Below are 26,724 nucleotides of genomic sequence, written 5' to 3' on the forward strand. Positions count from 1 at the left end.
ATGAAATAGGCAACTTTTGGCTTGAGAATTTTGTATCTTCTTACTCTGCCTATGTCTCAAAACTCTATATATTTTAGATGCTTTCCATTTTGCTTCTTTGTAACGCCTTAAAAAAATCCCATCATTAAAATTGTGTTAGAGCCAAACACTTCCATTTTAGCTAATAAATAAATTCATCCACAACTTATAAAATTTAAGAAATTAATAGTATTAGAATGAATGGAGATGAATAAGGAATAAGGAATTAAATAAAACTCTTGCTTTTGAAAAATTGAATTATTTGAAATGGGATGAGGACCGTACATTAAATGGGACAGCAGACATTTTGGACACAAATAATGGTGTGGACGACAAAATAATTTCTAGTAAATGGAAGCTGGAGAAGAAAACATTGATAGTTAATAATTTTGGATGGATTATCCAAACAAACTTGTAAGTCATTCAATTGGAATCTGATGACGAATTTACACATTTATTATTCCAACAAACTTTCTTGACAACTTTTGACATTTAAATTATTTCATTTAACTTATTTGTGACATATCTCAACTCCTCTCACTCATCCATTTTTTATATTATAATCCGGATAATACCATTTCCTTGCTAATTTAACTGACTGATCATCAATTAATGGAAGGTCTCAAAATAATTACAACAAAGCAATACATGAAAGTGGAAACTTATAAGTAAATAATCATGTTCCCAAAATATATATAGTCTTTATTTTGGAACTAAAAATACAAAAAAAAAAGCTATATATAGAACATACTCCCTCTGTCCCATTAGAAATGCAACGTTTTCCTTTTTGGATTGTCCCACTAAAAATGAAACATTTCCTAAAATGGAAATATCACTCTCTCTATTTTTCCCTCTCTCCTACTTTACTCTCTCTTCATCAACTCACAAAACAACACTGCATAATATCCCGTGCCGAAAATCAAATGTTTCATATTTATTGGGACGGAGGGAGTAGTTGAGAAGACAAGTTGAAAGTGGGGTAGGGTGGAGGAGAAGGGTTTCAAAGGGTGAATAAACATAGTGAAAAATTTGTAAATATGTCAAATCACTAACTACACGTGAATTGGATCAGCTTTTCAATTTTTGCACTCCTAATTGTACAATAAAGCCAGGTTGCTTCCCTTTCCTCTCCATGCATTTGTTGCACCCCACAATCACAGAGAGAGAGAAGAAGAAGATAGAGAGAGGGGGATGGAGCAAGTCAATATTCCAAATGCTAACATGGATTCTAATTTGAAGATGAGCATAATTTTGAACTTCACTTAATCGTACAAAATATGTGATGGTATTACTGTTGGATATTTTAGTGTAATTGGATTAACTTGATTGATCAATATTGTCGTAATGAGACATCATATAAGTCTGGAGGTGCGGAGTGCACGCTTATTTGAATTCATTATGATGTAAGATGAACGGGGGTCCAGGGGCAGCGCCCCCGGGTAGCGGGGTCCAAGGGGCAGAGCCCCTGGCTGGGGTGGAGCTGTATAAGAAATTCATCCGAAAATGTAATTTCTGAAAGTCAAAGGACTAATTTGCAATTTCGGAAACCTTTTGAAAATTAGTTATTTTCGGTTATTTTCCCAACGGATGCACTGTTTCATCAGCAGCTGCACTGGTTTGTCTTCTTCAAAATCTGATCGATTCTTCTGGTTCAATACAATCTCGAATATACATATGATATTTCTGATTTCTCTGAATTTTATCCGATCAAATAGTTTGGTAGAACCACCGAAATTGATTTGATCTGAAAGTGATTTATCACGACTTTCAGATAGATTATCCATTTTTCTATTCTGTATATTGAATCTCCCTAACAATTACTCCATATTTATTCCAACTGTTCTCAAATTAAAGTGGTACCCTATATAGGTTATTGGAAATTTTATGGCATCAACTTCAAGTGGAATGCATGTTGATCTTCTAAGTGCTCAAAATCTGATAAAAATAACATACAATCAAGTTGGCCCAATTAACATCCTTATAAGTAATGTAACAATAATAATTTTTGAGCAATTGGTATCATTAAGTATTACTCCTATAACCTTATCAGTACATATAGTATTATTTAGTTTCCTCTAACTAATTTACTGATGACCTATGTACATAATAAAAAATTGCATTGCCAGGAAAATTAATACATTGAGTTATTTTTCTTTAAATATATCTAAAGTAAATATTCAATTCAAGAAAAGAAAAGAAAGTTTTCTTTATAACTATTTGTAATAGCTACAAATAGAAGAAAAAAGGGAAATACTCCAAGGGAAAAAAACCCAAGGGATTAAAGGCTAACAGAAAACAAGGAAATGGAATAAGGGAAAGGGGAAAAGGAAATTATTGTATCTTGTTTTAAGTTATCCTTAGCTGTTTTAATTAATTTATCATCCTCTTCTCTAGTTTGGTGGGTTTTAAATATTCCCCTTAACTAGAGTCTACATGAACAATTTTATCTTGCATATAGGAGTTTGATCAGATTAATATATAGTGACATTTGGTGGACTAAAAACAACTAAGTTAATTAATGGAACATGGGCAGAGTCAATATCAAAAGTAAGGTAGGATGACCCTAAATTACAGTAATATTTTTATATTTTTTGTCCACTTTTTCTGAAAGGTATGTTTATTGATTTGAATGAAGAGAATGAGGATTTTTGTCAACCAGTCATCTTGGATTTTTGTTGGTGGTTTTTACTTACTACTATCAAATCCACACTACAGTTTCCACATGCAATACTATTTCTTGCGATTGGAACTTATTCAAGCCATAGTTGCTGGTCTAATCATATCATCTATATATGCTCAAGCCTTTTAGTTGTGTGTGTAAATTGATTTTTTTTTCCATTAATCACTCAATATTATAACTAAAACTAGGAAAATAGTTACAGATATTATCCGATAGAATTTACACCATTGTTCTCTAATTAGTTGAAACACTACACCTTGATATCGATCAAACTCCTCAATTTGACCAAACTTCTTTTGACGGCTGATTAAAGTGACTCTTCACCAAATTAAACTGCATATTAATTTAGAAATTCTTTCCTCATATAAAATAAAGCACTGTTTGTGCAGTCTTCAAATATACCTAAGTCATTGATGTTAGTAACTTTTTTACCCCAAAACCTCACAAATGGAGGAATACACACACCCACACACACACAATATTATGAGAGAGAGAGAGAGAGAGGAGGGTATATATGAGTATATTCGTAAAGGGGAATCCAAAAAGATAGTAGTATAAGTAAAGCATTAAGGATAGGTTGTTGACCAATTCATGGATTGTGATCGATATCTCATTTTTCCAATTCACTAACATTGTGGCGTTGAAAACACAAAAGTTAAGTAGAAAACGAACGAGTGATGATAAACAATCAAATTTTGTACAACCAAAATAAGGCTATATTAATAATTTGATGTATTAATTATATATTAAAATAATAAATATAGTTAGTAGACAAGTTAAAAAGACTTATTAGCCTTTAACCTTATTTTTTATTTTTATATTTGAATTTCCTTCCTGTTTTTTTTTTTAAATTTGAATAAAAGTATGCACTAATTACATTTATGGTTCTAAAAGAATAAAAAAATTATACACAAATTATAAATATATGACCACAATATTATGCACTTTCCATGTACTATATATGCATCCATATACTTTAATTAAATGCATAAATAAACCTATTTTTTTCAAATAAACTAGTTTTTGGTTATACAAAATTTGATCACATAGATTTGTTGAAAACGATATTCTATTGTATATATATCCTAAATTCCCAATTCTATTTTGCTTAATTAGTTTGTTTCATCAATTCTTGTAGTGCACCCTCATTGAATACATGATTACATATGGTGATCTCATAATCCAACTAGCTAGTAGATTTAATTAGTTGATTAAGTGGTTGTGAGAAATGAAAGAGTTGGAGGGTAATAGTAGGTGGGGGATGCACGTGGGTGAAGTGAAATGAGAATCCAATATAAATAGACAAACATGGAAAAAAATTAGGGTTGTCAGTCTAAAGACAAAGTGGAGGGCGATTCATGTGTTTTGTAGAGCGTAGCATGTAGCTTTCGACATATTTAAGGCTTTGCGTGTAGTTTCTGCAGATGTGGGTCACATACCCCCCAACTCACACTCCCTATATAATCACAACAATTTAGGATTAATATGCAAAATCATCATCATGCATCTACTAAACATTCCCTCCTTTTACTTCTCACCCTCTCTAAATGAGTCACTCATTCTTTTAAATGAATGAAAAATGCTCAAGCCAAAAATTGGTGTGCAAGTTCGTCAAGAACAATGACAATAGCAAATCGACACAATACTAAGAACGCAGATGTACCGACAATGACTGAGCCAGGAATTCTATTTAAGTGGAGCAAAAATATATATATATATATGAGGAAATTTCGAGGATTTGAAAAATGACATATATAAGGAAACTAAGAAAATTTTCAAAAATTAAAGATCAAAATAACATAAATGAAAATTTTTGGTATTTATTTGTCATTCTTAATTCTCACAAATAGGAGTATTTGTCATCTCAACGCCGAAACCAAATGAAATGTTAATTTGACGGCTTTGTATCGAATGTTAGAAGCAAGAAAATAAACATAAGAAAGGTCGGGAGAATATTCAGTAGCATGATTGGCAATAGATTTATTTGACCATTTTGTCTTGATTTTTTTGATCTTTAGCTTGATCTCTTATAGACTTGTTCATGACCTCCATAAGTAATGTTTGACCCCCTTAAATAATTACAAAACCACTATTTTCCGTAGCATCTTTGCTTCGTCTAAAAGCAGCTATTTGCTAGGAATTATGGAAAAAAATTAATAGGCCCATTTAAGAGGAAAAAGAAAAAAGAAGATACCAAAAATAGTCATTTTGGTTCACTACTTTCTCCATCCGAACATGTAATAAATTTCCAGCCTTCCATATGTTGCCAATTTATAGCTTTCGGTGAGTGAAAAAACTACAGATAACTTACAATCCCAGGTCAAAAGGACAAAATGTTTTGACTTGAAGTTGAGGGGAGTTAATCAACTACACTTTGCAAATTCGACGAATAATGTAAATTCAGTGGTCTAGACATACTGATGTGTTCAACCAATCACAATACATACTAGTGTTACCCTTTTTATATCTTCTTTTTTTCCGAAATGAAGAACCATGGAACACACCACCGCAACCAAAGCCAGAACCCGAATGCCGGATTCGTGCATTTGAACACTTATGCCATGTTTGATAGGGTAGATAACTCATCTAGAGATGAATTCTATGAACAAAAATGACTGTTCGAGAATTTGACCATGCATGAGAGATAGCAGTGCAGCCGCATCTTCAGTGGATTCTTTGGTAAATTGGGCAAAATCCAACCCCAAATGTGTAGTGTGTGAAGCTTATATAACATTATATTGGTTCTATGAATTAAGATTGACATTTTTCTCGATTTATTGTTCTATGAATTAGTGTTTGCGTTTCTACTAAGGTAGGAGAAAGAAAGATTGTCAAATATTGAAAAACAATAGGAGTACAAAGGTATGTATACATATTTTGGGCATATGTAATCCTAATGATTAAATCAATATATACCGATTAAGATAGAAATAGTATTTCATTGAACAGACTGAGAGTGGAATCAAGAGAGACACAAACAAAAGAATATACATTTATATAGCAATTCCCACATGTTTATGAAAAAAACGTAGAGGTACGTGAAAGAGAGGATTACAAAATAAGCCGAAAATGCATGATAATTAAGCCATGAAAAATACGATAATATTGGCAAATATTCTCTTTTTCATCTGTTGAATCAGACATTTGGTATTGTATGTCGGCAACTCTTGTTTCCTCTCAATCACTAATACTGTGTGTCTCTGTGTGTGTATGTGTGTGTGTTAAAATTTCACACACAACCCAACCCAACCCTACACCACCATTTCTTTATTCTCTCCCTCTCTCTCTCCAATATAAGTATATGCATTGCATTGTCTCTACTGTTTGCTAGCTCCCTAGTCTCCAGTTATAACCATCTTCATTTCAATTTCATCACTTCATTCATCTATGTTCAATAACTCCTCTCCAATCCAATCCAATCCCAATCCAATCCACAAAAAATGCTAAACAACATTGTCCTCTCCACCACCCCCTCCTATTCCACTTTCCCAAATTAATTTCTCCAATCAAACTCTACTTGATTCTTCCTCTATTCATGCTCTCTCACTAGGGTTTTGCTTACTTGTCAGTGTGTGATTGGTGATTTAATCATATAGCCATCATGCTAGGCTCATTTGGATCATCATCATCCTCCCATGAAGAGGAGGAGCACCGCCGCCGCCGCCACCACCAGATCCCCCCGCCGCCCATCCACATGCGCCAGCTCCTCATCAGCTGCGCCGAGCTCATCTCCCGCTCCGACCTCTCGGCCGCCCACCGCCTCATCGCCATCCTCCTATCAAACTCCTCCCCCTACGGCGACGCCACCGAGCGGCTCGTCCACCAGTTCACCAAAGCCCTAACCCTCCGCCTCAGCCGCTTCTCCGGCGGTGGCGCCGCCGGGGTCGGCGGCGGCGCCGCCGACGACGCGGTGGTCCAATCGTCGTTTCTTTCCCTCAACCAGATCACTCCGTTCATCAGATTCAGCCAATTGACGGCGAATCAGGCGATCCTCGAGGCGATCGAGGGGCAGGCGGCGATCCACATCCTCGACTTCGACATCATGCACGGGGTCCAGTGGCCGCCGCTGATGCAGGCGGTGGCGGAGCGGTTCCCGCCGCCGACGCTCCGGATCACCGGCACCGGCGCCGATCTCGAGATCCTGCGGCGCACCGGCGATCGCCTCGCGAAATTCGCGCACTCGCTAGGGCTCCGCTTCCAGTTCCACCCGCTGATCGTTCAATCCACTGACGAATCGATCTCGGCGACCTCCTCGGTGGCGATCCTCCCGCACGAGGCGCTCGCGGTCAACTGCGTCCACTTCCTCCACCGCCTCCTCGGCGACCGCGACCGCCTCCACCTCTTCCTCCACCGCATCAGGTCGATGTCCCCGCGGATCGTGGCGGTCGCCGAGAGAGAGGCCGACCACAACCACCCGGTGTTCCAGCAGCGGTTCGCGGAGGCGCTGGACCACTACGCCGCCGTGTTCGACTCGCTCGAGGCCACGCTGCCCCCCGCGAGCCGCGAGCGGCTCGCGGTGGAGCAGGTCTGGTTCGGCCGCGAGATCAGCGACATCGTGGCGGCGGAGGGCGACGAGCGGCGGGAGCGGCACGAGCGGTTCCGGTCGTGGGAGATGGTACTCAGAAGTGCGGGGTTCGGGAACGTGGCGCTGAGCCCCTTCGCGCTGTCGCAGGCGAAGCTGCTCCTCCGCCTCCACTACCCCTCGGAGGGATACCAGCTGCACATCCTCAGCAATTCCTTCTTCTTGGGATGGCAGAATCAGCCCCTCTTTTCGGTCTCGTCTTGGCGCTAAAATTCGGGAGAAAACCCTAACCCTAATTTTGATGATGATCGAAGGGAGGGAGCTAACACAAACCTAATTTCTTCTTCTTCAATCAGGTTTTCTTGGACTGCTCAAATATTTTTATTCTTATATATATATACTAGTGCTATTTGGGGTGTATTTAATTTTTAATTACTACCATACTTTTGATCATCAAAGATTCGGATCTTGATTAATTACCATTATCTTTGTGGAAGGGGCGTTTGTTGTGGTGGCCATTAATTAATTCTAAAAAAAGCTCAACTGCTTTTATTTGTACTTATATGAATGAAAAGTAGTAGTAATGGAAATTGGTTGTTTGGGGTATCCCTAAAATTCCTGTGTCTATGGTTAATTAATTTGTAGCCCTAATTTGTGCGTTTTGTCCCCTGAGAGCAAAAGCATGAAATTTGACAAAATACACATAAATTTTGACAAGCTTGTGTCTCATCTCTCCTACAAGTTGGCAAAGGGATCTCTCTTGTGTCTGATGGTGTATAGCAATGGACCACTACACCACTTATAATTTTGTGTTTGTCCATACTTGTTGTTTGTTATAGCTATTCAACCATCCAAACATTTGCATATATATATAGAATGGTTGATGGAGAAATTAAAGAATCTGACAAGAAGCAGGTGAAATCCAAATAGTAAGCAAATTGAAGTGAGTAATGAGGGTTTGCCCTAAGTGAGTAGGGATGAGCACAAAATTCAGTGTGGTATTCAGCTCCACAAGAAGCAAAACAAAGATCCTGAAATCTTGATATTCAGTGGAATGGGCATGATGATGATGATGTATGTGTGTGTGAAAGTAATGTAGAAGTAGATTTGTATTGTGTGCAAGTAATAGTAGGGTGGGGTGACAGTGATAAGATGGTTATCAGTAGTATTTGGTGAAGCCCACGCAACCATCAACAATATTTACTTTTTTTCTTCTCTTCACTCTTTTCTTTTTTATAAGTATTTTTAGTCTTTGGGATTATACAATTGTCTGACACCGCACGCATGCAATTATAAATGGAACGTTACCCCCTCCATCACATTATTCGTTACTCACTTTTTCTAATTATAATTTCTGGATTCATGTTGCCTCTGTTAATTAATAGTCTCTTCTTCTCAAAGAAAATACGCAACTTTTTTTGTTGTCATGTGATTTTATTTAGTACTAGTATTATTGTTTTACTACTATATGTTAAGTGAAAAGAAAATAAAACACTACTCCGTATAAGAAAGATAAAGTAAAGAGAATATTATTTCTATTTCTAGAAAATGACTCATCAGATATCTTGATTGGTACTTTCTCTAATATGTATGGTTTCATGAGATTCCCGTCTTTGATTCTTGTACTGGTCCGTATACTCGAGATTATAAGTAAGCGCAACCCTCGTGTTTAGTTGCCATCGTTGAATTTGGAACCCTAAACAGACTGCCGATGATAAGCCGGAGGAAGGTGAGGATGACGTCAAGTCATCATGCCCCTTATGCCCTGGGCGACACACGTGCTACAATGGCCGGGACAAAGGGTCGCAGGATCATTTGGAGGAAATTATGTAAAAACTTGACATTACTTATTAAATTAAGGGATATAGATCCCTAAAACCATGAAATTTGACCTAGTTCTAGTATTTTTAAAACAACATATACAAATTGTACATTCTATGTGTATTTCCCAACTAGACCCGTACAAGATGTTTTCGGCGAAAACTTGTTCTATATGAGCAACTATGAAACGCCTGTGTAATTTTAAACCACTTTTAAAGTTTATGGCAAGTAGGATAAAAAAGTCATGTACGCCACTCGGATGACGATTAATCTATCGTGAAAATAACGTACAAAATGTAAAGTTTGTGGAAAATACTAGAATTGACCAAAATCAATATATATCCCTTTAAAAATCAATACATATCCCTTTAATATTTTTCAGTTTTTAATTAGTCAAATAAAGGATATTACTATACATACACTCATCAGAGCAGCTCAGGGTTTTAACAAAAGACGACCGACTTAGGGTTTTTTAAAATGGAATGATGAAATCGTAGTTATAAATTCAACTTTTGCTAGAAGAGTTTATATAGGAGTACTGTTTAATTTAATTAAGGTGGTGGCTATAGGTATACGGTCATATATACACGTCCAAAGTCCAAATGTAATAATGTTTGAATTAACCTTAAAGAGGCTTCGTTTCAGCAATAAAAAGGGGATAGTAAGAAATATTGCAAACATGTTGAATACATTTTATATAGTAAATCTCGATATATATAGTATTTTAGAACTTAGAAGCAATAAGAAAGAAAAAGTATAAATAGAAAGTGGTGATAGAGAGCTCGTGATCTGTGACGATAGATATTAATTCAATATCTACTCTGAAAAGAAGACAATAATGAAGAACAAGAAAAAGAATCTCCCCTTTTTCGTAAAGAGACTTTCAAAATTATTTTTCGTGACAGTACTCGGATAATTTCCAAATAAATGTCTCTATACCTGCTTTTACTCGTTTTGTTACGTTTGTGAAAAGATATTTTAAACTTGTCCAACTAAAAACAAAAGATATTGTAAACTTGTCTTTCTTTAAACTAAAATTATTTATCATGTATCCCATTTTGAACCTTTTTTTATGCATTGCTATTTTAATAGTCTCTTTTTTTACAATTTCTATTGTTATATATCGAACCAATAGCAACTCGACAATCAAGTTATGATCCCACAAAACATTTAAATGTAATAGTTAGTGTAAAGTTATCCAAATTTACTACAATATAAGCTTGTATTATCATGCTATCATAAAATAAAATTCATGTAATTCTAAAAGAAAGTAGTACTACTACTTATAAATTAAAATTGTAGTAGGAGCTAGTAGTAATTTGTTGATCAACAAGAAACCTTTAATTTGTCATTGGCAGAAAAAGAGATTGGATGTTGTTTGAGATTGGAAGAGTCGTTATAGGAAAGAATCTTGAGCAAAATTTGTAGCAAAAAGTGTGAAATCCGAGATCCATGTTTCCTCTATTCTGTCTCTGAAATTGTGCCACACCATTTCTTCCATTCAATGCTTATCTCTGTATTTATTGTTATTATTTTGTGTACAAAATAAAAGTCCAAAGCACATGAGATGAGATGATGATACCAAACACTGGTGGAATCTATCTTGTTTTACTCCACATTTATTAGATTTTTGTCACTTTTACGACTAACCATGTCAAACTTTAATCTATTTCCACATGTCAAATTCGAGGAATCTAAGAGAAAACTTCTCAAATCCATAAGTTTTTTTAACAGATCTATTTTCACAATTTTTCATTTAGTCTTTCCTCATAGTTCCAAACTTCCAATAACCTTATTAATGTAAAGTGAGTGGAGTATTTTTTTTAGGTCAACTTATTAAGAATTTTTTGCTAAACTAAATTTATTGGTTATCACATCCCTCCAAATTGCACAATAATTCTCTTGATATATGATAGTGGCGCATAGTGCCACAAAAATAAAATCACTTTTAACTTTTGAAATTTTCAATTGAATAACTTATGGTTAATTATGTAGTTTCTCTGTTGAGTATAAAACATGACATAAGCTTGTATATGTAAAAAGGCCCTAGCTCTTCAAGTTCCAAAAAGGTTTTAATTATTTTCACATTAATTAATATTTTATCAATTCATTATATGCCATAATAAACTAATAGTGTTGTGTAATTATATTCCATTCATATATTGTGAAAAATATATTTATTATGTATTCACCACTTTATTGAATTAATAAATTCATTGTGTACGAAGAACGACATATCAAGTAGGGTTAGTAGTCCAATTAGTCCATTTAGAGAAGATGGAAAGATTAAAGTAATGCACATATCAAAATATTATAAAAATGGTCGGTAAAGAAAAGGGAGATTGTGATAATTGAATACTACTTTTCAGAAGGATATTCCTAATCAATTATATTAAATTGTGTAATGGGCATCTTTGATCCTATCTTGATTTATTTTTTGTAAATTAAGTCGATGGACAATTCTCAAAGACGTCAAGTTGACTATGTAATATGTATATATATGTATAGACGACATAGAAATATATTTAACATTTTGGATTGTTGGAAATGAGTGTGTGTTGTGCGTGGTTTGAGGGAGACAGCAAAGGCATAAATCGCGTCCCCAAATTTAAATGCCTGCCAGAAAGAAAGAAGAAAAAAACCTAACAATTTGTTGTACTAAGATTTTGTATCAAACATTGTTTTATTCGAGAAGCATTTCTTTGGTTATAAAATTAAACGACCTTCAAAAGGTCTCTTTACTTTTGTATATGGCCTTTTTATAAATTAATTCAAGTTGTTAGGTCTAATCTTACTCTTTCAGTTGACGTTAAGGTCTCCTATAATTTTTTCTCTAAATATTAGTACTCCACTAAACATCCTTAATATTTTGTACTTATTCTTATTCTTATATGGACGTGATCAAATGAAAACTCTAAATATTGTACAAACTCAAAATTATGATCTGGACCATTGAAAAATGTCAACGGATTACAAAAAAGCATCAACAAAAAAATGTCAACAGAATTTCAACGGTAGTCGATGCTGTGTTGATATAGTATTGATACTGTGTTGACATTAAAATCTTGAAATTTTACACTGTGTTGATATTGTATTGAAACTGCGTTGAAATTGTGGCGAGGAGTTTTGAGTTTGTAAGTTTGCATTTTATCACTATCATATTCTTATATGTTTGTGTATATATTCATAGGGTTTGGAAAGTAAAAATTTGATAGCAAGGGCTCATTGTCTTGTGGTGTCTAGTCAATTGCAAACAATATTCCTAATTTATTCTTTTTTTTGTATTTTATCATCTCTATTTATTCTTCTTCCATTTATTCCTCGTTTACTTAAAAAAATCCACTTTTTGACAAAGAGAAACGCCATTAGGTATATAATTTTTACATTTAAGCAGCTGATTGGATTGAAAATGATTCAACAATGTGACATTTCCATTGCATATAGTGATCCTTTTCTCTTTTGAGGAAAATAAATGTGTGTGCATGTGTATCTATATAAAGACACATAAAATCAATCATTCAATTGACTAGGTGGAAATGATAGATCCAAAGTGAAAGAAAGAGAAAGAAGCAACCTAATTTCATTTATACAACCTTTATTTTTCTTGAAGAAATACCTAGAAAAACAAGGAAAATCATGATATACCTCTGATTATTTATCCCCATCACAAAATGTTTCAATCATACAGCAACTTACATCAATCATTGTGCTCAATCAATAGTAAAACTTCTTCCTAATTCATCTGTCAACTATTATTACACTTTATTCCTTTCCATTTGCTTTACCGCTATAAATTTATGCAAGTTCAAGTTAATTACTCCCTCCGTCCCTCCCTAATTAATTGTCACTCTTTAACCGATCATGAGTTTTAAGAAATGTAAAAAATAGTTGGTTGAAAATGTTATAGTGGAATGTGTGACTCACTTTTTATACTATTGATTTTATAATAAAATGTGAGTGAAGTGAGTTAGTGGAATGTAGGACATCCTTATCATTTATGGTAAAAATAAAGTACCTATGAGTCTGACAATTATTGAGGGACGAACTGAAATGGAAAAAAGTGACAATTAACCGGGGACGGAGGGAGTATTTTTCTATTTAATTAGTTATTTAAATGCCCACCTGTCTTTTCATTAAAAAACTGTAATTTCCTCTTATTCTACATTGACGTGACATGATTTGTCATCTTGTTATTTATAGTTTTATCATTATTGTTTTAAACTCCAATTTATTATAACCAGCGATTTTAGGTCATATTGAAACTAAAATTTTATACTCCAACCTAAGTGTACAAAATAACATACAAGTATAATAAGATGAGCAAATATAGAAAAATATTAAAATCAAACCTATGAATTCTATGATTTATTTTTAATATAAATGTGGTCCAGTTGCAGGAAGATTTGTTTCCTTCGATTATTGTACTTGTTTCAAATAATATCATTATATTTCCTCTGTTGTCAGGTTCATATCATACTTTTTTACGAAAAATTAGGTATCTTTGTTACTTTTTAGTCGTTATATGCATCAGAATGCACTTACTTATTTTTATAGTATAGTTTACTTTTTTAATTATATTGCACAAGCAAGATTCACTTGGAATTTTTTTTGGACTTGGTTGCATTTAATTAACAGTTCAGCATTAGTTTCATAAATTTATCTAGCTACTAATATTTTGCAATATAGCTATTCACTTGGATTTTTTTCTTAGAAGACATGAACATTGTAAATGTTTTAGTTGTCAGGAGAAAAAAAAATACTCCAGGTAATTTCTTCTTCTTGTTGAAAAGCATTAACAGTAGAAGGATCATAAGTATCTATTTGTTGTAGTCTTTAAAGGGCATCTTCAATGGTTTACTCACCAATAGTAAAATCTACACATTATACAACAGGAGATACCCCTTTTTATTGTTAATATTGCATTTATTTTTTATCCAACTATTACATAGGGATGGGCTACGATAAAAACTAAATTTTAAATAAAAATTAGGTATGATCAAATCACTGATTAAATCTTAAAAATATTGACTTCAGTGATTTTATATCTAAGTTGGTCGAGAAATATCATCCAATTACACAGTGAGAGAATTTGCCAAAAAAAATATAAGAAATTAAAATTAAAATTTATGGGAGAAAATTTAAACAATATAAATGTAAAAGAGACAAGTGTGATGATTGTGGGGTAGAATCGACACCCCCCTCAACCAGTCTCAATTGATTCTCTTTAATTTCTACTAAAACCTGCTAATAATAATACTATCATTTTACATATTTATGGATTTTGATACACTATATTTATGGTCATCGCTCCAAATTTAATGTCTCATACATAATTCAAACTAATTTTAACTTGATAATTTCAAGTGAAAATAATGAAGATATGTAGCTATGGATAGGTCATAGGGAGAAGTGGGAGTGGTGTATAGGGCATGACATCTCGAAAGCAAAGGTTGGAAGTCTATAGCCTAGAGTATAATTTAAATTGAATAAAGGAGCACTCTCACTTGTATTAATTGGTACCATCACAGCCTTGTCCTACTCAAATGATTTGGAGAGATAAACTAGAATAGAATCTCTATCTTGTGAGATCGTGCATTAGATTCATCTCAAACCTAAAATTAAGTACACCCTCGAAAATGTTCAGTCCTACAAAGGGGAAAACATTGCAATTATCAAACCCAATGCCAACAACTTGTTCACTTTGAGACTTTGATACATTTACTAGTAGTACAAATTAATAGCATATCCTTTTTGAATTGATGAGCCTTTTTGTATATATTTATTGCAAATAATCAACTATAATGATACAAATATGATCAGGTTTCATGAAAACTGTAGTATCCTGAACCATACTAATTTGCCCCAGCAGTTTTACTTGAAAACCAACTCATTGGTTGATCTTCCATTCCTGTAGAGAGAGAGATTTGGTTATGGAGCGAGCAAGCGAGCGAGCAAGGTGATGGAAATCTACAGGGGAAAGGTGAATCTGAAGTTGTCACTGCTTATGGATCAAATTTATATCATGGGAAATTCTTTTTGCAGGATGTCGAGATTCCTTGAGTCGCAGGCTTCAAACATGTCATTCCGCGATGCACAGCTGAAAAGTGTAGTGTGTAAAGTTTATATTCTTAGGGATTAACTAATAGAATTATGTATAAGCTGCTTACCTCAGTGATATTCTCAAATATTGCCAGGCATTATCTGCCTTTGGGTTCATTGCCAGTGCTCGAACATAGTAACGGATAGAGTCCTCATACATACCCTGAGAAATTATATTGCAAGCAAATCAAGTTTCAAATATTATTTATACTCTGGAAATTCATATACATGACAACTAGACAAGTTTAAATGGATGTATGCATGAAAATCCAAAAAGAAAGAATGAAGCATATACTTAATGATTTTGCAGATCAGAACTCATCATCAAGTATTATTTTCATACTGTATGATTCTGCTCATCAGAACTTGTGATCAAATACATTTATATTGTTTAGAGAAGCATCAGAGTTTTCAGTTTCAACTGTGTGCATCTTATTCAGCTATTGCCGCTGACAGCCATAGACATTAACTCTCCAACCAATATTTCTTTACTGTAAACTACGAGCAATGTAATAAGTGAAGCTTAACCATTACCTGGTTGGCATAACTGATTCCCATGTTTGCCCATGCGCGGACATAATTAGGCTTTAGATTTAGAGCCTGAAAGCCAACAAGTATAAAAATATTAAAACATCTAATTAAAGAAGCGTTTCGCAAGATTATTTCATGAGGATAGGACACGTGAAAGATTATTACAATTGAGACATACATACAAGCACTTAAGCTAAATAATTGCTGCAATAAAATATACTCCCTCTGTTCAATTAAAAATAAAACGTTTCCTAAAATGAAATCAACAACATCTCTACTTTTCTCTCTCTCTTACTTTACTCTCTTTTCATTAACTCACAAAACAACACTACATAAAATCTCGTGCCGAAAACCAAATGTTTCCTATTTATTGGGACAAATGGAGTATTAAATGCTATTTTCAAATTTTATTGATCACTTCCGCCTTAGAGAACTCTATATCATGTGATCCAGTCTAGTGGTAGTGGATGTCAAGCACAGGCTACAATTTTAAGCTTTATGTATATTTACTTCCATATGCTATATTACAGCCACATCCAGGTTATGAATGCCATCAATCACCAAGTTACAGGTAATAAATTATCACCTGTTGATAAGCTAGAATTGCATCAGCACTCTGAACACTATTAGCTTGTGTTGCACCAAGCTTATTCCAGAGTGAATAATCTCGTGGTTTGAGTTTCAAAGATGTCTGAAAAGCTTCAATGGCTTTGTCATATTCTCTAGATAAGTTGTACAGCACCCCAAGTACTATATGTACATCAGCATCTTCAGGAGAGAGTTTAGCTGCATCATTAAATAACCTAGCCACCTATACATCCACAAGCAAACCATCAGAATGAATCTTACTCTGAAGATATATATAACAAATATAGGCAACTAAGGATGCACCGTGAACATGTATCATAGTTTGTGCATGTTCCAGTCCAGGTAGACACTTACATCAGCATAATACAAATTCTCGGGCTGATCTGGAGGGGCTATGGTGCTATATCTAGGATGATGACGTAGCCAACTATACAGGTACTTTAGTGCAGCTGCCTGCTCCAGCTCTGGAAGTTTTATGAACAAAAGTGAAATTCATTAATCCACATTAATTATTGCTAGGACACACAATATATGTTGGAGAAAACATAGTGTGAGCATAAAGTCCTATAGAATCATAAGAAGATAAGATTGTAGAATATGAGAGATCTATAATGACCTCTGTGACCACAGTATGAAAATCACGATTAACAATCCCAAACAAACAAAGGAGAAGCTGTGACCTCTATTTTAAACTTCAAAGCTTTAGCTACTAACCATTTGTATGACTCACACCAAGAGCAAGAAGAACTTCCAAATTTGTTGGATCAACCTCATGTGCGCGCATCATGGCTGCAATTGCCTGAAATAAGGTGAATTGTCTTAGTGATAATAAATGGAGGAAAACAATGCAATTAGAGATTACACTATCAGAGTTTTAGTTATTTGTGGATTTCAGAATAACTTCCTCATAAATTTTAACTGTTTAACGTAAGGATATTTCTCATTAATTTCACGAATATCTAGTGGTAAAATCATGAAAATATACAACAAGAATTCCAAGCAGCACAAATTTATGTACTGTCCAGCGAAGGGAAAACAGAGGTAGCAAATCCAATATATCAACCTGCTGATCATCATCATTCTCTGCATGAGCTATACCAAGTAATCTCCAACCCTCAGCATTATCTGGGTTCTTCAGAACCTCAGCCTCCAAAGCAAGAACAGCTTCACTTAAAAGCCCCTTACGGAAAAGTTCCTGGCCTTCCTTCAAAGGATTAGGTCGGCCAACATAAGGATTTAAATCAGAGAACACGTATACCCCTCTTGACGCATCCGATTTCTGCTTTAGTGCTGTTTGCTCATTAAGATAACTGCAGGTTGAACCAGATTTATATCCAATAAACTTAATACGCATAACTATAATAGAAATTCTTATATCAAAGCTGACACAAGTCCTCATACATGACATGCTATTAAAAAAGAAAACAATTACATACAAGAACATGCTGGCAATGAGATAACACGACACTCATTGTTCATGGTTGCAAGTATTTTTATTTCCTACTAACGCACAATGACAACCAACAAAGGTAAATCATGCCCTGCAACGCATTCCTGTCCATGGGTGAATTTGATACCACAATTTCCACACAAAGAACAAGACACGGGAAACAGTGCAGATTGCAAAAACAAGCACATTTCCAAGTTCATTCAAACATAATTATTCTGTATATATGCAGAGTATAAAGATCTCATACCTATAAAAGAAGAGAGTTGGAAGTCATTTTACAAGTTAGTTTACATGGATAATTGGTTTAGAAGAATCAAATTAAATGCAACTATAATCTACAAAGGGAGGTTCCTACTGAGGCAAAAACTGGTGCATTAAAAGGAAAAATATGTTAACAAGTTCACTTTTGTATTGAGATATAATGGCGATAATCATTGATATATATGTGCGGACAGACCAAGACAAAACAAAGGTAAAAGAGTGTGCATCAAACAAGTAACAGAAATGAAAATAAAAAATTTAACATCCCCCAAATTGTTTATGGTGGACTTACTCGTCATAAGCATTGGCCCAATTATCACCAGAAGAATCGCCAAGCACTCCATCAGTAACCTGGCGCTCAAATTCATCAGACCAGTCATTGACATTTAGCTTGGAAAATTCATTCGCCCACTCATCTTCTGTTGATCCTTGTTGCCCACGTTCAGTAGCAAACTCATTTGCCCAGCCATGCGGTCCATGAGAAAGCTGAATGGTAAGAATCATAAGATCAGAAAAGATTTTAGCTGACTGGAGAATGTCATCACTTATCAGTACAAGGAAATGAAGCAGGAATGTTCTAAGCATGCTAGTAAAACTCCTGAACATTTTTGCCTTTTGCCATAAGCATGGGTTCATGGTGTCTTTAGGAAAGTCTGAACTTGCCTGTTCATTAGAAAACTGGTCAGCCCAGGATCTGCCCCCACTGTGCTGCTGTTCATATTCTGCAGCCCAATCTCCAGGTGCAGAGATTCCAGCAGGCTTGAATTGATTGTCCTCAATAGTGATTTCACCACGGCTCATCTTTGATACAAACTGGAGGAACTTCGAATTCTATACGTCCAAATCAGTACAGAAAAGAAAATCAGGAAAAACTTGTGATGCAAGAAAACTGAATAATTAAGGACATGCATGTATGCGGATGTATACTCGACTAGACTTGTCTTGTCATACGTTGAACTTGCAATTGAACCCCCTTAATCCATCATAGCTTAGTATTCAGTCATATATATTTCTCTTACAAGTTAGATCAGTAACTTGATTGTTGTCATTTCTCATATGGAGCTGCTTTTACTTTTGAAGAAGTGTATAAAGAAGTATTTACAGCATGAACATATTAACGATGGAATGCAACCTGAAACTTTGGGTCATTATTTTGAGCAAGCGTATGAGCTAACATGCGAGTCTGCTCCATGGCAGCAAGGTTAGGGACACCAGTAGCTCTCATTTGATCAACTGAAGCAAGTTGCAAGTGCTCCTGAAAGTAGCAAGGAAAATCAAATAAGCATATTCATCAGCATCAATATGAACCCTGCTCTCTTCCAAGAAAAGCAAGTGCAAAAGGAGATACTGTATTAATGGAGACTTTACAAGTATTGTTACTTTCCAAATGAAAAATGCAGCAAATACCCCTTAAAAAATCCACCAGATAAGTGGAGGGCAGAGATTCTCCCTCAAAGTCTTAGTAAAGAGTGTCAGAGTAAGAAATGGCAGTCACTATAGCCAGTTCGGCACTAATAAAAAGTTGAGTAAGATAAGCTCAAAACTACTAGACGTTTATTGTTCTTCAGAACATACATTATGGTAGTTACACCATCCAGGGGCTTTGATTCAAGTTTTACATATAAGTGTTCCTTCAGCGATATAAAATTAAAAACTAGTAAGAATATGTTTCACCAAGTTGAACAGAAAAAAACTGATGCATTAGACACCACACTTGAAATCCTAATTTCTATATTTAGCAAGCAAAAAAATATTTGTCCAGACATGAATGTTGAAACTGGATATATTGTAACACTCAGTCTTCCCATGGTTTTCTTTTTTTGAAGTATTAAGGCAGAGCTGACTTAGTCGCAAATAACCACCAAGTAAAATGCTGAAAATCAGCTAGAGCAAATAACATACTCGATGATGGTAATACAAGAAGAGATAATTCCTTACATGCTCAAATTCAGATGCCCAACCATTTGCACCATGTTGTCTTTCAAATGACTGAGCCCACATATTTGGATTGTCATGAGGCACTAGCTGTTGTGAAAATTCAGAGGCCCATCCATCTGCACCACCAGACAAAGGTTTCATATGTTGTGACTCGGTCCAATATTCCTCTAGCTCCGGAAATCTCCCAGGTATTGGGCCTCTGGCTCGGATATCATTATCAATGTCTAAAGATGACAGCAGTGCATTAACCTGAAATGATGGTTAATCCAAATTATCTGAAAATGCAATGCCAGATACCATCAAAATAGGAGCAATGAACTGTAAGGTTACACACTCAAAATTTAGGCACTACTAAAAGAACCATAAGAAGGATAATCTTATCATGGCTAAAAATACACATTAGCATATACTTTAGAAGATTTCCTATGACCGATGCAGAGCATATTTGCTATGTTTAGAAGTAGGATACCAAAATCCCATGTTAATACAATAATTACTTTGTAAGAAGATTCATGTTTATAAAGGATAGACAGCAGTACACTTGCACACACTCCATTTTTATACAACTACCTGTGTATGAATAAACTCTTCACTCTTGTCTGCAAAAAGATGACGAGCCATAATACTGCTACGATCACGTATGCATTGCTTGTCACCTTCAGACAGTCCTAAAACAGGAAGTGAAGCCGGACGGAAAGGTATGCTACCATGTCCGCTGTGAAGAAATGAGTGCAAAAAATTGGACAAAACTTTTTGAGGTGGCCCTGCAATCGACAAAATAAAATAGATGGTTAAGAATACATAAGTCACTTCATAATGCTTTAGACTGGCAGGCAGTATGAACCTACATGTGAGAGCGACTGAGTTGAAAAGAGAAAAATATCTTTGATCAAGTAAAAAAACACTCTCTGTTGGGCATCATACATTAAACTCAAAGAGAAACAAGGTTTCACTCAACATTGCAGTTTAAGACCCCATTTCCCACCAATATTTCACCCTAAGAGAGAACTTCATATGACGTTTTACCAACTCAACCAAAACCATGACACCATGTGTAAACTGGAACTTTGTTTGCTACCACCTCCACTTTACTGAAACTCTTCAACCTATCGAGACTGAAGTTTCAAAATTTCACGTGATTATTTACACCAACAACTCATATCAGAACACCCATGCCACCACTCTAGCTATCCCCTCAGTTGTGTAATACAACAACCAGACCACTGTGCTGAATGGCTTGGTCTAAGTCTAACTGCTGCTCAGAGAAGTCACAGAGTCCCAGTCAATCACTGAATTATCGTATTAGAGCCAAAAAATAGTAGATTGCAATATGCAAACGTATCTCATCAAGTCAGTCCGGATTTACCAAAGCCAAATTAAATGGCTGTTTTCCACAATTCAGTTCATTTGCAACAGAAAACGTACAGTCAAAACACCAATTCCACCCTGGGCAGAAGGCAGAAGTAACTGAAATGCTACACATTTGACAGTTCCTGCCCCATTTTTTTTTACTTAATTCATAACTCCTTACATTACTGGATGTTAAACAATGCATACAAAAGAATTTCGTTTTTTTCTTAGGTTCCTTTGTGGTTACATATATCTTCCCTATTTGATTGGGGGTAACTCATGCGTTCTTGAATTTTCACATTTGGCTTTCATATATTTTCATCCACTGCATATTCCATTCCAGAGTTCTAATCTGAACTTCTCTACTTGTATGTTGACATTAGTGAAGCGGCTGGATGCATAAGGGAAGCTAGCATATATGAGGCCCATATCAGGAAGTAACTTGTAAGTGAACAACATGAAGGGCTCATGCTCTCCTTGCATATGTTAGATAGTGCTTAAAAATTGATTAAATTTGATAAATGGTGTTAGAAGGAATCAGCTTTGTTCATTAAGTAGCATGTAATTTACCCGCATAAAGAAGACAAGGGTCAAAACAAAACACAACTTGAAGAGAAAAGATTTAATCAAAATAATGATAAAAAAAAAAATTACCATCAAAATCTTGTTGAAGCCGAGCATGCTCTAAAGGCAAGTTGGTTGGTCCAGTCCTTCCCTGAAAATGAGGAATCTGAGGCCTCTGAATGTCATCCCAAGCATCTGAAAACCTATTTTGATCCATTGAGTGAAAGCCTCGAAGGAATTCTGAACCCTGAAAATATAGCACATAATGAAATTTATCCAATAGATCCCACCAGCAATCAGTAAGAAAAAGAAAAAGTAATACCAACCTGCGCATTAGGAGGCATATATTCAAGCTCAGCCCCCGGAAGCGCAGCATTAAAGGGTTCTCCCATCCCTGCATGCAAATTGCCATCTGATGCAGTAGCTGTTGCAGTCGGTATCTCTTGAAGCCTTTCCTGCTTGATGATAAAGAGAGCTCCCGTGAGCTATTATGCATGAGACATATGCATATGAACTCTAGTGAGCACCCAATATTAGGTAACTCCACATCCATTTTTGTCTGAATCTCCTATCCGTAGCCTACTAATATACTAAGTGTTCCTGCCCCATTTTTTTCTGGATAAGTGAGATCAAAATAATACAATGATCATACTCCCCTTAATCAGTCTAATCCCTCAACAGTTAACAGAGGCTTGTCTCAACACATAAAACCCCAAGTACTACAGCCCCAATTTGCACTCTCCGCCCTAATCATAACATGATCTTCTACAATAGCACGTGCCAGCTAACCCACACCGAGCTATGCAGCAATTGCTCGAAAAGAAATGCTCTATTGCTCGATCAATTAATCTTAACATGAGAATCGTGCTTCCCCTACTTGCGCGAAAACATGAAATTAAAAAAAAACTGCTACCAATCCAATAGAGAAAGCCAAAGTATTGAGCCATACAATCATTAGAAACGGCAAATTGAAGCGAAAAAAAGAAGATTATTGATTGGAGAACCTGGGTTTTGGAGGATGAACCAATAAGGGCGTTGGCGAGAGCTCCGAGGGGGTTAGATGAAGAAGACGACCCCGGCACCGCGCAGGCGGCGCCACCGCTCACCAGGTCCCGCATCGCCATAGTGAGAGAATTCCGGTAAGGCTTCCTACGGCAGCAAGGCGCCGCTTATTTTCTTCCCGATTTCAGTAGCTAGCTGTGAGAGAGAGAGAGACAGCCGGAAATGGAATTTATCGAAATAAAAGTTTTAATTTTGAGGCAGAGAAAATGTTTGGAGGTGAGGAAGTAAACAGCATAAATAATTTTAAGTTTTTTTAATTCTATATATATTTATTTAGTTATTTAGCGAAGATATAGTTCAGATAATTTATTGGGATGAGGGAACTTATCGAAAAGTCTTTATTGCTTTTTTGTTTTTTGGTTTATTGAGTAAAAATATTAGAGGGTACCGACCTATGGCTCAGCCTTCATGGATCAGTGAATGAGATCAAGTATCCTTTCGTTTTTTTTCTAATTTATTATTTCAAATTTAAATTTAAATTTAAAATACATTCTTATCTTGAATATATCACCTCTAATGATTAATTTTTATATGATAAAATTAGGGATGTCCCACCAGAAACCCGTGGATCGGCCAAACAACCTGGTAATATGAGCGGGTTAGGGCTGTAATTTTATTACCCGAATACAAAACGGGCTAAACGGGTTGGCCCGAATGGGTTGGCGGGTTGAACGGGTTGCGGGTCGGGCCGATGGGTTGTGAGCTTTAATTATAAAATATTAAGTTTTAGGGGTTTTTTATATTTTTGAATCCTCAATCTTCATTCTACACCATCATTAGTCTTATTCAATCTTCATTCTACACTCAATCTTCATTCTACACTTTTCCACTTGATCCCACAATATTAGCTTTCAAGTTCTATCTCAACTCATTATTGCACCGTCCTATCATCTGCCACTAGTGTCTTACCACCACCAAAGCCAATCAAGACAAAATGAAGAACTAACTCATCAAAATCTTAATATATTTATCATTTTAATAATGATTCATGTAAGATATGATTTTTAATTTTCATAAAGAATTAGTTACGAACAATGCCATAATAATGATACGAACACAAACTTTAATTTATATTGTAGTTGATCGAGATGAAAGGCTTCTTTTCAAGTATTATTGAAGAAAACTATGAAAATTTGAAGATTTTATATGATTATAAACTAAAAAGAAAAAAGTATCTAAAATTTAAAATCATTTTATAGAAGAAAATTTTGATACAGAGAAATTATTTTCGAAAGCTTTTAGGCCCGAATAGCCCGATGGGTTAGCCCAAAACCCGACGGGTTAGGGTTAGAGTTGAAAATTTATGACCCGAAAAATCCATAATCCGAATGGCCCGTACCCAAATAGCCCGACAATCTGAGTGGGCTGGCCCGAACCCAAACAGATTAGCCCGATTGACATCCCTGGATAAAATGACAATAATTACTAAAAATAATTGCATATAAAATTATAATTAAAGAAAACAAAAGTAATATGTTACTAGTGAAAAATAAAAGCCGGAAACGGATTGGGAGTTTGTGGGATAGAGAAATTAGACCACTAGATTCATTGGTATCAACCCAACAATATTTCTCCCCTCACTTCTTTTAGTTGGACTCAATTCGATTTCATCATAATTGAAATATTTTTCACTCATTCTTTGTCAATTTTCTGGTGTCCTGCAAGATCAATTTTACGTCAAAACAAGCCTTTAAAACATTCCAAATAAAGACAATGTAAATTCGATTCACATAAATAAGTTATCATCAATATATTAAGATAAAACACACAATATCTTTAAATCACACGTGACACAATAAGTGGCGGAGCCAAGATTTTAGTCCTGGGGGGCCCAAATTAATATATTAAAATTTTTGTAGTGTTTCTTTGTCAACGACGCGGAAATGACCCTGACATAAGTAGTAGAGTATTGCGCGCTAGAGATAGACAATGAGATAAATAATTAGAGGATTAGTAATAGAAAATTTAGAGATACTGTAAAAACGTCGACCATCGAAAAAAGTTAAAGAATAATATTTTTATAATAAAGATCATAGTACTATTGAAACTGGTTTTACCAATAATATATAGTAGTATAGTACTTATATATTTACAAAATAATAGAATTACTTTCTTCTATTCTATATTGTATATAATTATAAATAAAATTATTTATACAAAATTAATAGCTAATAAGTTTATACAAGATAAATTATTATGAAAAATTGTTTACAGCATAAAATAAATTTATAAGATTATACTCCCTCCGTCCCAAGATAAGTGACTTGTATTCCTTTTTGGGGTGTCCCACTATAAGTGACCTATTTCCATTTTTAGCAAAAAGTCATCTCTCTTACTTTATTCTCCACCTACTTTATTCTCTCTTCTCTCCTCTACTTTTCCTCTCTCATACTTTACTCTCTCCACTTTAACTTATTTAAATATCATTCCTTAAATCTCGTACCCAAAAGAAGTAGGTCACTTATCTTGGGACGGGGGAGTATAAAATTGGTAGAGAAATTAAAGTCCAAAAGCGGCATAAAAAAATAAGATTATATTAAATTGGTAGGGAAATTAAAGTCCAAAAAGAGGCATAAAAAATACTCAAAATCATATTTGCTAGAAGGAAGGATCGAACCCTGCCCATTTCAATTAGTGACAGGTTTTCAAACCAACTACACCAATTCGTCATTTATAATTTTTGCGTACATATAGCATATATAGCGATAACTGAAATGGCTGGGGGGCCTAAGGGCCCCCCTGGCCCCACCGTGGCTCCGCCAGTGGACACAATACAGATTAACATTTCGTACAGAGTTGTCGTACATCAAGAATTTTGAGTAGAACTGTAGAAGAATGACCATCGAGGCTCCGAAAAATATGTGGAAGAGCTTATGAGTTTGATTCAAATAAAGAAGAATTCCACTATTTCACTTCACTAGTCAAGAAAATTGTTGGAAATTGTTACATACCAAATATGAGAACTCATTTTAAAAGATTAGCCCGGTAGGAGAAAAAGCTCATTTAGTCTATAAACCTCACACCGATTGTTCTTGTAACCGATGTGGGACATTGAGTCCATAACAGAGATTTACACAAGGATTACACTACTAACTTCCTCTACCTACTCTTTGGCCATTTTGTTACAACTGTTGAAAGTTACGGGATGATAGTCGGAGACCGCTGAAACAAGTGCAGCGACCGCCGCCCAAGAGTCGGAAGCCTCGGACCAACCCACAACGACCGCTGGCCAAGGTGCAGCAGCCCGCTGGAAAAAAGAGGCGAGCAGAATTTACCCTATTTTCTCTCCAAGATTTACCATATTTTGCAATTTTTTTCCTTATTTGAAGGAGACGATTTCTCCCCTATAAATAACCCCTCAAGCTTCATCATTAGGATCCTCTTTTTGCAACATACTTTCCAGAGAATCAAAGTTAATGTATTTCATTGTGCAAGGAGCTGAAGAAGGATTCAAGATCATCAAATCGACAAGGATTCAACCTTTTGGTTTTATTAGCTTTAGTTTGATGTTTTCATTGTTTTCCCTTCAATCTATGTTTTTAGATTATTCTATCATGTGTAACTAAATTCATAGGATTCTAGGGATGTGTTAGTAACGACTTTGGTTATACAATTCCTTTTTCTATTTAATATCCGTTTGTTCTTACTTTATTTCTTCCTTAAGTTGTTGGATAATGTTTCACGTTTGAGTGACACATTCTGTGATGAAGTAATATAACTTGCTACATAATCGTGAGAGGAGGTTGGCGGGTTATGTCCACTTAATAGACACTACAATTAGCTTCCTTTAAAACGATATTGTTAATTGAGAATGAGGGCTTTTCAAGGGTCCTAGGAGCT

The 26,724-nt window shown here is 35.3% G+C and overlaps 3 protein-coding genes across 3 annotated transcripts in view; 2 read left to right on the plus strand and 1 right to left on the minus strand.

The window, feature by feature from the left end:
• Positions 1-5,313, plus strand: part of LOC125217641 (probable protein phosphatase 2C 18) — a 7,236-nt gene extending 1,923 nt beyond the window's left edge. Inside the window, exon 5 of the mRNA XM_048119162.1 lies at positions 5,188-5,313. Within this exon, the coding sequence (XP_047975119.1) occupies positions 5,188-5,313 (126 nt within the window). The remainder of the gene's footprint in view (positions 1-5,187) is intronic.
• A 986-nt stretch (positions 5,314-6,299) lies between these two features.
• LOC125220143 (scarecrow-like protein 18) lies at positions 6,300-7,669 on the plus strand. The gene has a single exon (XM_048122284.1). The coding sequence runs from the start codon at positions 6,300-6,302 to the stop codon at positions 7,488-7,490; it is 1,191 nt and encodes a 396-aa protein (XP_047978241.1). The 3' UTR covers positions 7,491-7,669.
• Positions 7,670-14,678: 7,009 nt separating this feature from the next.
• Positions 14,679-23,088, minus strand: LOC125222169 (peroxisome biogenesis protein 5). The gene is made up of 15 exons (XM_048124656.1): positions 22,827-23,088; positions 22,149-22,277; positions 21,913-22,069; positions 20,479-20,672; positions 19,909-20,157; positions 19,103-19,225; positions 18,634-18,801; positions 18,263-18,456; positions 17,323-17,569; positions 16,974-17,058; positions 16,614-16,723; positions 16,258-16,482; positions 15,675-15,740; positions 15,209-15,303; positions 14,679-15,138 (listed from the first exon to the last, which is right to left on the minus strand). Exons 1-15 carry the CDS (start codon positions 22,944-22,946, stop codon positions 15,057-15,059), a joined length of 2,244 nt encoding a protein of 747 aa, XP_047980613.1. The 5' UTR covers positions 22,947-23,088; the 3' UTR covers positions 14,679-15,056.
• Positions 23,089-26,724: the final 3,636 nt, after the last annotated feature.

Source organism: Salvia hispanica, chromosome 4 (genome assembly GCF_023119035.1).
Source record: "Salvia hispanica cultivar TCC Black 2014 chromosome 4, UniMelb_Shisp_WGS_1.0, whole genome shotgun sequence".
NCBI lineage: Eukaryota > Viridiplantae > Streptophyta > Magnoliopsida > Lamiales > Lamiaceae > Salvia > Salvia hispanica.

Excerpts from the sequence above, each read along its gene's own strand:
- LOC125220143 (XM_048122284.1), top strand. The coding sequence starts at position 6,300 with ATGCTAGGCTCATTTGGATCATCATCATCCTCCCATGAAGAGGAGGAG.
- LOC125222169 (XM_048124656.1), bottom strand. The coding sequence starts at position 22,946 with ATGGCGATGCGGGACCTGGTGAGCGGTGGCGCCGCCTGCGCGGTGCCG. Across the intron at positions 17,570-18,262 it reads TGGGCCAATGCTTATGACGA|TTATCTTAATGAGCAAACAG; the intron begins GTAAGTCCACCA and ends TTCAACCTGCAG. Across the intron at positions 15,139-15,208 it reads TATTTGAGAATATCACTGAG|CTGTGCATCGCGGAATGACA; the intron begins GTAAGCAGCTTA and ends TACACTTTTCAG.